The sequence below is a fragment of the Diadema antillarum genome, unplaced genomic scaffold (genome assembly GCF_040938485.1).
Source record: "Diadema antillarum isolate AM-2024a unplaced genomic scaffold, OU_Dant_1.0 scf00000162, whole genome shotgun sequence".
In the NCBI taxonomy this organism is placed as follows: domain Eukaryota; kingdom Metazoa; phylum Echinodermata; class Echinoidea; order Diadematoida; family Diadematidae; genus Diadema; species Diadema antillarum.
In genome coordinates, this window is record NW_027271051.1 from 1,609,885 (window position 1) to 1,621,434 (window position 11,550).

At 39.6% G+C, this 11,550-nt stretch overlaps 1 protein-coding gene across 1 annotated transcript; it reads right to left on the minus strand.

The window, feature by feature from the left end:
* Positions 1–210: 210 nt before the first annotated feature.
* On the minus strand, positions 211–11,052 carry LOC139722237 (WD repeat-containing protein 55-like). The gene is made up of 10 exons (XM_071633548.1): positions 10,912–11,052; positions 10,320–10,479; positions 8,878–9,060; positions 8,416–8,522; positions 6,699–6,796; positions 6,102–6,262; positions 5,044–5,150; positions 3,061–3,160; positions 1,759–1,928; positions 211–700 (listed from the first exon to the last, which is right to left on the minus strand). The coding sequence occupies exons 2-10, from the start codon at positions 10,440–10,442 to the stop codon at positions 448–450; spliced, it is 1,302 nt and encodes a 433-aa protein (XP_071489649.1). The 5' UTR covers positions 10,443–10,479; positions 10,912–11,052; the 3' UTR covers positions 211–447.
* Positions 11,053–11,550: the final 498 nt, after the last annotated feature.

Here is an 11,550-nt window from a genome sequence, read left to right on the forward strand (position 1 = left end):
TGAATCCATTGGTAGTGCCCTCTATCACAGATTTATGTTTATGTTTTTCTGCGACTACAAGTCACCAAGAGTGTACAGTCTAGTTGGAAAAATCAAGGGGGGGGGGGGAGATAGGAGTTTGACCAAAACAGTCATGCTATCTGAATGATTGGATGAAATGAAAAAAAAATCCATTGATTAAAATGGAGAGTGTACTACATTTCACTCATTACAAAAACATACACTGTACATAAAATACAGCATGACTGTGGCGGGTGGTTTGACTGAAGGTTGATGGATTCCTGATTGCTGTCCCAAGCAGCACAGAACAGTCAAATGCGACAGTCACAGAGTATTATTGTCGGTGGTTAGGCACATGCTGATCAAAAATATACACAAAATCCCTTGCACTGTACAGAGTGTCCAATATTTTCTGTGATGCCCTTCATGCCAAGAAGGTGGTGTCAGTCATAAATCGGAAAAGAAATTGTCGTCTTTCCCGGATTCTGTCAGTCTTCTCGAGGCGTCATGCTTGCCCGCCTTGCCCCGTGGGTCCACGTTTGCTCTCTTCAGGTGTTCCACACCCCAAAATCGGATCTTTTCCTCGAGTGCGCACGAGGCCAGGTAGGCCGAGTCAAAGGAGATGGCCATGCTCTCCACCGGGAGTTCGTTGTGATCCCCGACGATGCCCAAGAAGCGGTTTGGTAGCACGTGGACGGCTCTGAGTGAAGGTAGCAAGGTATGGGACCAGACAATGAGATTGAGTGACAAAGAAACTTGCTTTTCTTGAAATTCTCCAGCATACACACACTACTCAACTTATTTTGCTTGTGTCTCATACAATAGAATACCCAATTCCCCATGGAAAACATTCATGACATATACATGTACTTATCTCATTAATGATTCTTACTGTCTCTTGAGTTGTAACTGATTTCCACAAATCCTCCTTATACAAGAGTGTTCCTGCAAAACTCGGCATTAGAATGCCATTTATTAGTTACATCATGACACTCACCATTATAGCTTGGATACAATGTTCCATGTGAGAAGAAATAAGCTGAATTTTTATTGCACTCAAAGCCAAAGTGTCATTAACAGGGTGTTTTTAGCCTGCATAAAGCTGTTTTGTTTTCCTCAAATACATTGCCTTGGCCTAAGTCTAGATTCAATGGCCTGAAATATGGAAAAAACAACATTTCATCATGAACAAACAACCTCCCTTTTGTTCTATTATCATTATCACTACAACATAGTTGAATATCGATAGTGACTGTCGAGTTAAAGGCGTGTACAGTCCCTACTTGAATGCTTTCTTATTGGGTCTGTTCACACACACCCGAAACTAACGTTTTTCCAACCGGAAGCTGATAATTCTTGCGCAGGGCACACAGAACTGTTGCAATCTGCATCATGATGCAGAAATCTGTCCATCTTGACTTTTTTTGGAAACCCTGAACATAATTTGCCTCACGCAGCCACTGTGAACGGCATGCAAAAAAAGAAAGAAAGCCAGATTTTTTAATTAAAAAAAAAAAATCCCATCATGCAACTTCCCTCACTAGGTCAAGGTGAGGGTGCCCAGAGTCATGCTCTGGTCATTGGTTAAGCATGCTCAGGTCAGAGATTTTAAAAGTTTTGGGTTCTTCTCGGCCATGTGTGAACAGCAGCCAATTAAAATTGGTATCAAAATCCAATATCCAATAAATCTTGCGTGTGAATGGACCTATTGTGAATGCCTCTGTATTGTGAGAATTCCTAATGATACAACGAGCTCACCTTATCGTTCCATCAATACATCCAGTGCAGAGGATGTTATCTGTGACTGGCACACAGCAGTCAATTGATGAGTGGTGCCCAGGAAATCGGTCACTGATGTTCCCAAACTCGCCCCAGTTGAAAATGTTCAAAGCTCCATCGCTGGCCCCACATATCACCTTCTGCCCTTTCTACACAAAAATAGAAGAAAAGGACATGACATGCAGCAAAAAAAACTCAGATAAGTTTAACTGCTAAGAGCAAATAAATGTTCCCAAGTTTTCTTGTTTTAAAAGAAAAAAAACAACAACAACCAAACAATACCAGCACAGATACTGTACATATAGATAGGACTACATTAGAGTGCTTGCAGGATTCATCTATTTATCTCTTTGTAACATGTTAGCAAGAAACTTTTCCTTCAGTCCTTACCACAGCAATAGGGAGCTTTAGATTTTAGACGCGCGGACGTTCAGAGGGAAAAAACATGTTCTGAGCGTGTGCAGAAGCGCACGTCAAGTCGATCTATTTAGCTTGCGTTGCCTGAGTTTTTCACTACGCGTACTAGGCTATTTTCACGTCCGCACAGTTTGCAATGTAGAGAGCTTCTTCATGCACTGATCATATGGGGGCGCGATTTTGTTTTTTATACGTTGCGTCCCAGCGTAATCTAAAGCTATTTTTCAACACGACGCAGGGGAGAGGAGAACGTCCAGCGCACTCATCGTCTCAAACGTCCGCGCGTCAAAATCTAAAATTCCGTAATATCTCCCACCATCACATCTTATGGGGATTTTCTTAAAATCAAATTGTGACGTACAAGCATCATGACCACAGGCATGTGGCCATTTTGAATGGTAACATCAGACAACCACCTCAATCATACCAACCAATAAAAAAAATGACCTTTTCAAGCTTTACTTGTGTTATTAGCAGACTTGTGAATCAAATGAACTATGAAAGCGTGGGTACGATGTACCACTGATGCAATACAGGCCTATCAAGAGAGAATTTTACTGCTGTAGTGACTCTCTCACACCAGAAAGAATCATGTGGTCATTTCAAAGTTTGTATAAATCTACAGTAGCAGCACACTTTTCAAATCAGATTAGAAAGTTTAAGCTACCTGGTAGACTAACTGTTAAAATGAGAAGTTTCAGACTATAATCTGTGAATTATCCAAGAATCAAATAGGATGATAACTAACATACAAATAAAGATGAAGTTTCCAAAGAGACTTGTCATGGAAGATGTAAAACATGCTTTGTTTCACTCATGGCTTGAGAAATTTAGCATGAGACCTCACTGGGTCACATGACAAACCTTCATGAGTGCAGACGACAGCAGCTCACTGTTCACGTGCTCGGACTGCAGATCAAATCTCCGCCTCCTGACGTTGAATGATGAAAGTGTCCCGTCGCCACTGGCAACAAACAATCACACAGTGCACAAATCATAAAGTAACATGTATAGAAGGAATTGCCTTTAAAGCTATTTCAAATAATTGAAAAAAAAAGCACAAAAAAGATGCATAAAATCACCACATTTGCTTAATTAATGCCCTCTATAAAATTAGAATATCACTAATGCTCTACCTAATCTGAGTATGCATTCTTGAAGAGCAATTCAGACGCAATGTGTATGCAGAATTTGGCAGTGATCAGACGAGCGATAGCCTAGATCTATGGTTAAAGACACACAATCGTGGCAAGTGGTTTGTGCGGCACGGAGACGAACGCAACATGCTGCCTCTCCCATTCTGTATCAAATGTAGTGACCCCGAATGAGAATAGCGTTGGCTCAATGGGTCAGCGAACAACATGCTAGACTACAAGAGTTCTGTGCTGCAAAATCTCCTGACCCAAAATGGCTGTCCAAGCGAGCCACAAGAGCTTCCGAATGGACGCACACTCTCAGTGGGCATGCCCATGAAGAGAGGCCAAAAGAGCCACGCGTCTTCTGGCCTCTCTCCTCCAATCACCGCAGCTCGCGGTCACATTGGGCCGAATGCATAAAACAAGCAATTGCTTGTAAGCAATTGCTTCAAGCAAAAGCACAAGCTCGTCTAGCAAAAGGTCTAGCTCAAGCAATTGCTTAAATCCATAGGCATAATCTTTTGCTTATGCCAATACCTTTTGCTTGTCCCGCACAAGCAATTGCTTGAGATTTCAACAAAAGGGATGTCACGCCTGTGCGAACACAAGAACAAAGGCGAGTGTGGCAGCATGTATTTGAAAGGGCATGTGTGTGTGGAAACGTTTCCTGACATAGCAGAAGAGCTATGAAATGCACACACAGACACATACACACACATCTATACACACACACGTATTACTGGCTGATTCCCATCACTGCAGCTTACAGCAGCCCGGATCTGCCAGATCGCAAGTGGAGAGAGGTCTCCTCGCTCTCCACTGAAGTCAGACATCCTACCTGTTTTTCGTCACATTTTGCATGCTAACCACTGGACATTCCCGTTGTTGAAATGAAAAAGTTTCTTACACTACTTATGAGTAATTTCTTGTAGATTTATACCACTCCTTCACAAGTGTGGTCTTTCTTTCATAAATGTGAAAATGATACTTAAAAGGGAACGTTCCGGTTAAGCAAAAGCTCAAGCTCATTTTACAGAGCTTCGAAAATCGTAAGCAATTGCTAGCAAGAACTAGCAAATGGTATGTTTTATGCATACGTTTTAAAGCAAATGTTTGGTCTCTAAGCAATTGCTTGCGGGCAACAAGCAATAGCTTGTGCTTGCTAGCAAAAGCTTCTGCTTGCAAGCAATTGCTTGTTTTTATGGATACGGATTGGAGTAAAAGGCTAGCACAAGCAATTGCTAGCGTTTATGCATTCGGCCCAATGTTTGTGTATGATGCGTACACACACACATACACACGTGTGTCAGTGTAGGGAGGTGAGACCTCACCTCCCTGGTCAGTGGCAGCATTGTCCCACACGTTAGTCTGGCATTGCGCAATTGCATGCACAAACTCCGGTCGTTCGTTAACAGAGGCCAAGTTCATCACCAACAAACAAGTATTTCAAAGCAATGCTCACGGCATAAAATCTAAATAGGATTCATTGTGCCTGATTAAAAAAGGAAGAAATAATAATAATCTCATACACTGTGCAAAAAAGGTAGAATAGTATTATCAGATTTCAGAGGGTGAATTTCAGAGGGATGATCAGAGGGTGCAAAATAGTCAAATCAATAGCACTGCCTACTCCTCATCCCACATGGTAAACAAAAAACAATCACACAAACCAACAAATAAAATGCAGACAGACCTTTGACTGTGGTCATACCTTGTTGCAAGGAGAATCTTCTTGTCTCTACCAACAGCCAGGCTGCTGATGAATTCCTCGTTCTCTCTCATCTCCATGACAGCCCTTGGTGTCCTCATGTCCCACACCTGGACAGGCACAAATATTTGATATAGTGCACTACCATTATAACATACAGTGCTATGACAAAAATCTTGTTACAACAAAGTAAGAATTTATGCTCACGTGAAATGATCATTTATATATTCTTTGAAATTTTGATCTAACGAAAGAAAAACAGCCAGTCCCGAGAACTTCGGTACAATGGGAGTCGCCTGTATTTAGTATCGCAGCTCCCTCTATACAGTGCTCATCAATTGACCAATAATACCCTGTGACCTTTTTAAAATTTATTTATTCATTTATTTATTTCATTTGATTTCATTTGATTTCATTTGATTTCTTTTTTTTTCCTTTTTTTTTTTCTTGCAGAGGACAACTTAATCAACAGAGACCATGCATGCAACACTAAAATAGGAGTCCATTTTCCTGTTTAGAGGGAAATAAATACTGGCATGAAGTTTTTGTTTATATAAAAAGTGATTGCAACATAGTAATATATCTTCAGTGAAATCACATAGTCAAGTATTCCCACAGCAGAGGCTACTTGGACGCAAGGGAATATTCTAAATTATGAAGGGGATGGGGGATGGGGTGGGCACACAGTTTCTCATGGGCAATTAGTTGTTCTGTTGTCATCTCTACAATAGCTTTTGTAGAATGTAAAAAAACTGGAAGAAAAAAAAAAGAAGGGCTACTACTACCAAACGTGTGCATGTTTAGTGGTAACTTCATCACACAAAACATCAATGGGACTTGAAAATATTGAGTATCTTTGAAGAAAGTATTGAATTGGAATATATTGTAACCTAAGATTTGGTCTCTTATTTCACACCTTTTTAAAATTAAATTTGAGTGAAAGGAATGAAATTCAGAAAAAAGACACTGGGTATACGACTAAACTCAGACAACACCAACAATCAAGTCAATTTCTTTTTGTCTATATTTCTAGAGACGGCAAAACAATCCCTCCTCCCTACCTTGAGATGGCCATCATCATCTCCCGTAGCGACCAGATTTTCATCAACCAGAGCCAGGCAGTAGATTGGATGTTCATGCCCCTTCTCTATGCACTGGCCCACTTTCCCGGATGCAATGTCAAGCTTACTGACAGATTTGTCCTTGGACACTGAGAGGATTGCTGAAAAGAGAACAAATGTATACACACAGCATAATTCATCCATAAAACAAGGACGTTGCAAGTCTGAAATATGGTCAGGTATCGTTGTGAAAATGATAAAAGAAATTTAAGAAAGGGTGGTACTGAAAGTCAAATTCTATCAGCTTAAAAACAGAAGATCTTGCAGCTTAATATGTTTTATGAGGAACTTTGTGAATGCATCTGGTTTTGATATCATATTCAGAAGGTGAAAGAAATTTTGACTGAAGCCACAAGTGTCACACACTTCTAGCTTTCAGTGGTCCTTATGATCAAATGTACCAGAACAAAAAGCACTAGGCAGCTACTTTTACACCCGCCTTTGCAGTACCCACTGCCCTTATGTAATTACTGTTTAAGGATCCTGTCCGAAGGGAGACACATACATAGTTACTCGTAATGAAGAGAGCCCTCTTACATTGACCGTCGTTCGAGAATGCCAAGGCCCTGCATGCCTTCTGGTGAACCTCTTCAAGTAGAAGCTCCTCATTGGGCTCCTCAGCCGAGTAGGAATAGCTGAAACACACACAGGACCAGAGAAAGGTGAGTAAAGCCATGAGTGCATTCTGTGAGTGCACTGAATTTCTAGATGCCTCCATATTGTCACAAAGTAGTAATAAACTAGAAATGTCGCTATGGCGACTGGTATGCCTCCGCCATAATGCATGATTCTCCTAATAGGTCTATAGTACATGTGGACAATGTGTGATTACATTTTCACAAAATTGGCAAAATATTAAAATGACATGTTTGTCACAAATGTATTGAATGTTTACCTTCCTTGACCTATGTTTAATTGGATGAATAGGAGAGCATGTATTTGGGGATTTAAGAACTTTAACTTGACTTTGACCATTTCATAAGTTTATGCACTGAGTAATTTTCAAGGTATGGAGAAAAAGCGCAATTTCTGTATTGAACAGTAAATTGTTATCATTTTCATCTGGCCTTTGATTTATAAGAGAAGCACTGTCAGGCAGAACATACATAAATTCAGCATGTGCTAAGTTTCAAGATAACTTGAGCCACTTCCGAGATATGGAGAAAAAAGTAAGTTCAGCACTTTCACTTGATCTTTGACCTTTTGACCTTTGACCTTCTTGGCAAAAAAAAAAATCCCAGAGAATCTCTATTGGGTTAGACAGGCATACATCAAGTTTAAAAAAAAATATATCCTGCTGGCATTGCATAAATATAAGGAAAATAGTAAGATTTTGAAGTATTGCCCTTGACCTTTGACCCCTGACCTTTGACCCCATGAACCCTAAATTCCCTAGATAACCACTGCCAGTCAGTAGATGCATATACACTATGTTCCATGAAGATACCTTGAACAATTTCCAAGATACAGAGAAAAAAGTGAAATTTTAACATTTTACTTGACCTTTTGACCTTTGACCTTTTGACCTCATGACCCCAAACTTTCACCAGAGAATCTTAATTGGGTAGTACATGTATACACTAAGTTTCAAGAAAATATCTTCAGGCATTGCATAGATATGAGGGAAATAGTAAAATTTTAAGCATTTGACCTTGACCTTTTGACCTTTGACCTTGAGCATGTGCACCCAAAAGTTGATAGGCACAACTTCACCCCCTAATACACATACATGCCAAGTTTCATTAGGATACCTCAAAAGGTTTTGGTAGTTACCCTGTCCACAAAATTCATTACGGACGGACGGAAGGACGGAAGGACGGACGGACGGACGGACGGAAGGACGGACGGACGGAAGGACGGACGGACAGACAACCCGAAAACATAATGCCTCCGGCACCACTTCGTGGCGGAGGCATAAAAATTAAAACAAGAAAACGCTAATGCAAATGGGCGACTGTCTACAAACGAGAAAATTTTGACATGTTTGCACTCACAAGTAAAATGGTGTAATCAAAATTGGCATTTTTGCTCTTCCATACAATAGACTTCATTACAGTGTACGCTAGATTAAGAATCTCTCCTGCAGTCAAAAAACAAAAACATAACAATGCGCACACACACACACACACACACACACACACACGTATAGAGAAAGAAAAGTCACAAAGTCTACAGAACTGCCAACTTTACTCTTTGTGATAGGTACATATCAAACAAGTCTGTAACGGCCACGCTAACAATTTGACATACTTACAGACTGATGGAACCATCTATGAGGCCAGCTGCCAGCATATTTCCCTTTGGGTGAAACTTCAAGCACGTCACACTCTCTTCACATGTGATGGTCTTTGGTAGCTTTACCTACATACACAAATGTCACGGAGAGCTACTCATAACAATAGTCCATTACAATTATAATCCACACTTTATAGCACTTAAATGATCACTGGCTTCTGCAAGCATAAATGTTATTTCAAAATGATTTGTAATTCTTTTCTTTATTCAACAATATCTCTTACCTAACACAATCTATTGCCTAACACTATCTATGAACACTAAAAAGATGCTTCCTTAACGTGTATCAAAAACACTTCATACATTTCAAGTCTACCAGATAACCAACCTGTTGATTTCCTGGAAATCCAAAAGTCGCAATGTTTTTATGTTATAATCAGCATTTAACATAATACTTCAGATAGATTTGATCATACTGCACCTCTGGTAAAAATCTATTTTCATCTGCTTCATCGTCACTGTCAGCGTCATCATCACTGTCGTCGCTGTCATCGCTGTCATCATCATCATCATCATCCTCGTCGTCATCATCATCACTGCTATCCATCTCCTCAGACTGGTGCCCATTTCTGGATGTCCCAGGCTCTGACACACTCTGCCCTGCCTGTATGAGTAAAATATTTGAAAGTGAGGATTCAAACTTTAAATACTCTGTAAAATCCTTAACTGCCTTTACCAGCACTGTATTAAATAAGACACCGAATTGTCATCCGCCTTACCGCAAACAATTAAGGTGTTCTTGAGATATTCTTCTGCTGTCTCTGAACACTTGTGATGTTTTCAGGGTACTCTACAAAAAAAGTTAAAGTTAAATATAACTTTCATAATTCTTGTTTATATGCAATCCTCTCTAGCAATTGTAATCATAACATATTTCAAAGATGACTTATGTCACTTTGTATATGAGGAGTGAAACTTATAAGGAAATTTCACAAAATGCACACAACATTCCTTTTCCAAGATGACTGCTGGTAATAAACAAATCATGCTGCAACAGAGGAGACAATGTAATTTTAGCATGCACTAAACAAAGTTAGCTGAATGAAATCAGCAAGATATATTCAGTACTATGAACATATTATGACATAGCCATCAAACAAAATAAAGGCCACAGTTCTCTTTTGTAGGCTGATGATAAGCCACTTCAAATTGACATTCTGTGCATGCGCAGATAAAGGTCAAGTAAAAAAATATAGAGAAACAGAGTTGTGATGAGTAATGTCATGGAAAGCGCTGAGCAGTTTCTATATGTTGCAGTGAAAGAAAATTCCGAACATTCAAGGAAAGTAGTTAACATAAAACCAAAATCAAGTTGAATCACTTAGCTTTATCACTGTTTCATTTCAGTGGTTTAAAGGGATGTTACATTTTTGGTTGAGATGGGACTGTAGGTTTCCAACTTTTTGTGTGTGTATGTGTTTGTGTGATAATGAGAAACCTCTTATGAAATATGAAAGAACAGGTAATTCTTTTAATAGTGAAATTAACAATTTGATGAAAATTGGCCTTGAAATTGCCGAGATATCAAAAAAAGTAATCCTAATGAAATGATAACAGGCCCCAACTTTTATCAGGATGTCTTGGTTTTACCTTCTTTTTGATATCTCAGTCATTTCAAAACCAATTTTCAGCAAATAAACTTTCAATTCCCTTTTGAATCGTACGCTCTTGGCCTCTTTAACATTATGATAGAGTGGTCTCTAAGTAGGTCTACCTTGATAAATGTTAAAAGCTGAATTTTCACCTCAATCAATACCACTAGTAAATTTATAATTTACCATACCTTTAAAACTTGGGGCTATTAAACTATCGCTAACTGCAAACTGGTCTATCTTACACACGCCGGTCACGTGTGAGACTCACCGATCCATTTGTAGATGGACCAGGCACATCCTTACTGCTGTCGTCATTCAGATTGTCTCCACACTTTTCGCCTCCATCCTCCAGTGTGCCTTCACCTGGATCCGAATCTGAATCTGATGACATTCTGTTTCTTCCTGCAAGCTGGAATGCTCTTCAAAGACTGAATAATGAAACAGAACATAGGGCCTAAATTGTAATTAATTTACAGACACATGAACATACATTTCCTTGAACCTTGAACCTTGAAGTAGTAATCCCTTTCAGCAGTTCCTTGAAACTATATTAAATACTAATTCTAGTTCTACTGATGGAATGTCCCCCCTTTCCCGGTTGGTGAACAACTTGAGTTTTGTAGAGTTGCTTTGGCACTGTCTAGTGAGTATAGACTGTAACTACAATTTCTAAAGACGCCACGCATTAAAAAAAAAAATCACAACAGAAAATTCAACTAATGCCAATGGGATTGGGAAAAGGGACGAACACACAATTTCACAAAGAACACTCATCATACTCCTCATAGTCATCCTCATACACTGTTGCATATCAAATTAAAATTTAACGATAGTTTCTCTCACAGCCTCTTCGATATTACCTTTAACAGTCAACCAAACTTTGTAGGCTTTAGTCAACGAATCAGGGAGTAACTGAACATTGAAATAACAGCCGAAATAACCTTATCTCTACCGATGAAGCCCTAACCCTGCCTCCGGCGCTGGCGATGTCGATCTCGCGTGGTGTTTGCAGCAGTGTAGTGCGCGTGTTGTGTAAAAGCAATGACCATGGTCCGGTCAATTACTAGTAAATGCCTAACGTTAGTATAGAATCCAGTCTGCACAACCCTTTTGGAATCAAACTATAATTTTTATACAAACACAGTACTGTAAAGTATATAGTATTTTTAGTATTCATGTATTCAATTTGAGCGAATGTGACATCTTGTTCTCTAATGTATAACAATGATATCATTATCATATCATTTCTTTTACTAAACAGTTCATTCACGTTTTGCACGTTTGTATATTAGACTAATAATGTCAAGATGGCTGCGCCCTGTGTGGGACTGTCCGTTAGCGATCGACGGAGTGCCATCCTCTCATTGGTCCGTTAGGGACGTGCGGAAGCACGAAAACAGTGCGATCCCGTACGTAGAATCCCCGGCGAATTACCAATAATTGCAACCGTACAATTTTAAAGGATTCAAAACAGAATTCTAAGCAAATCAAGCCTGGTT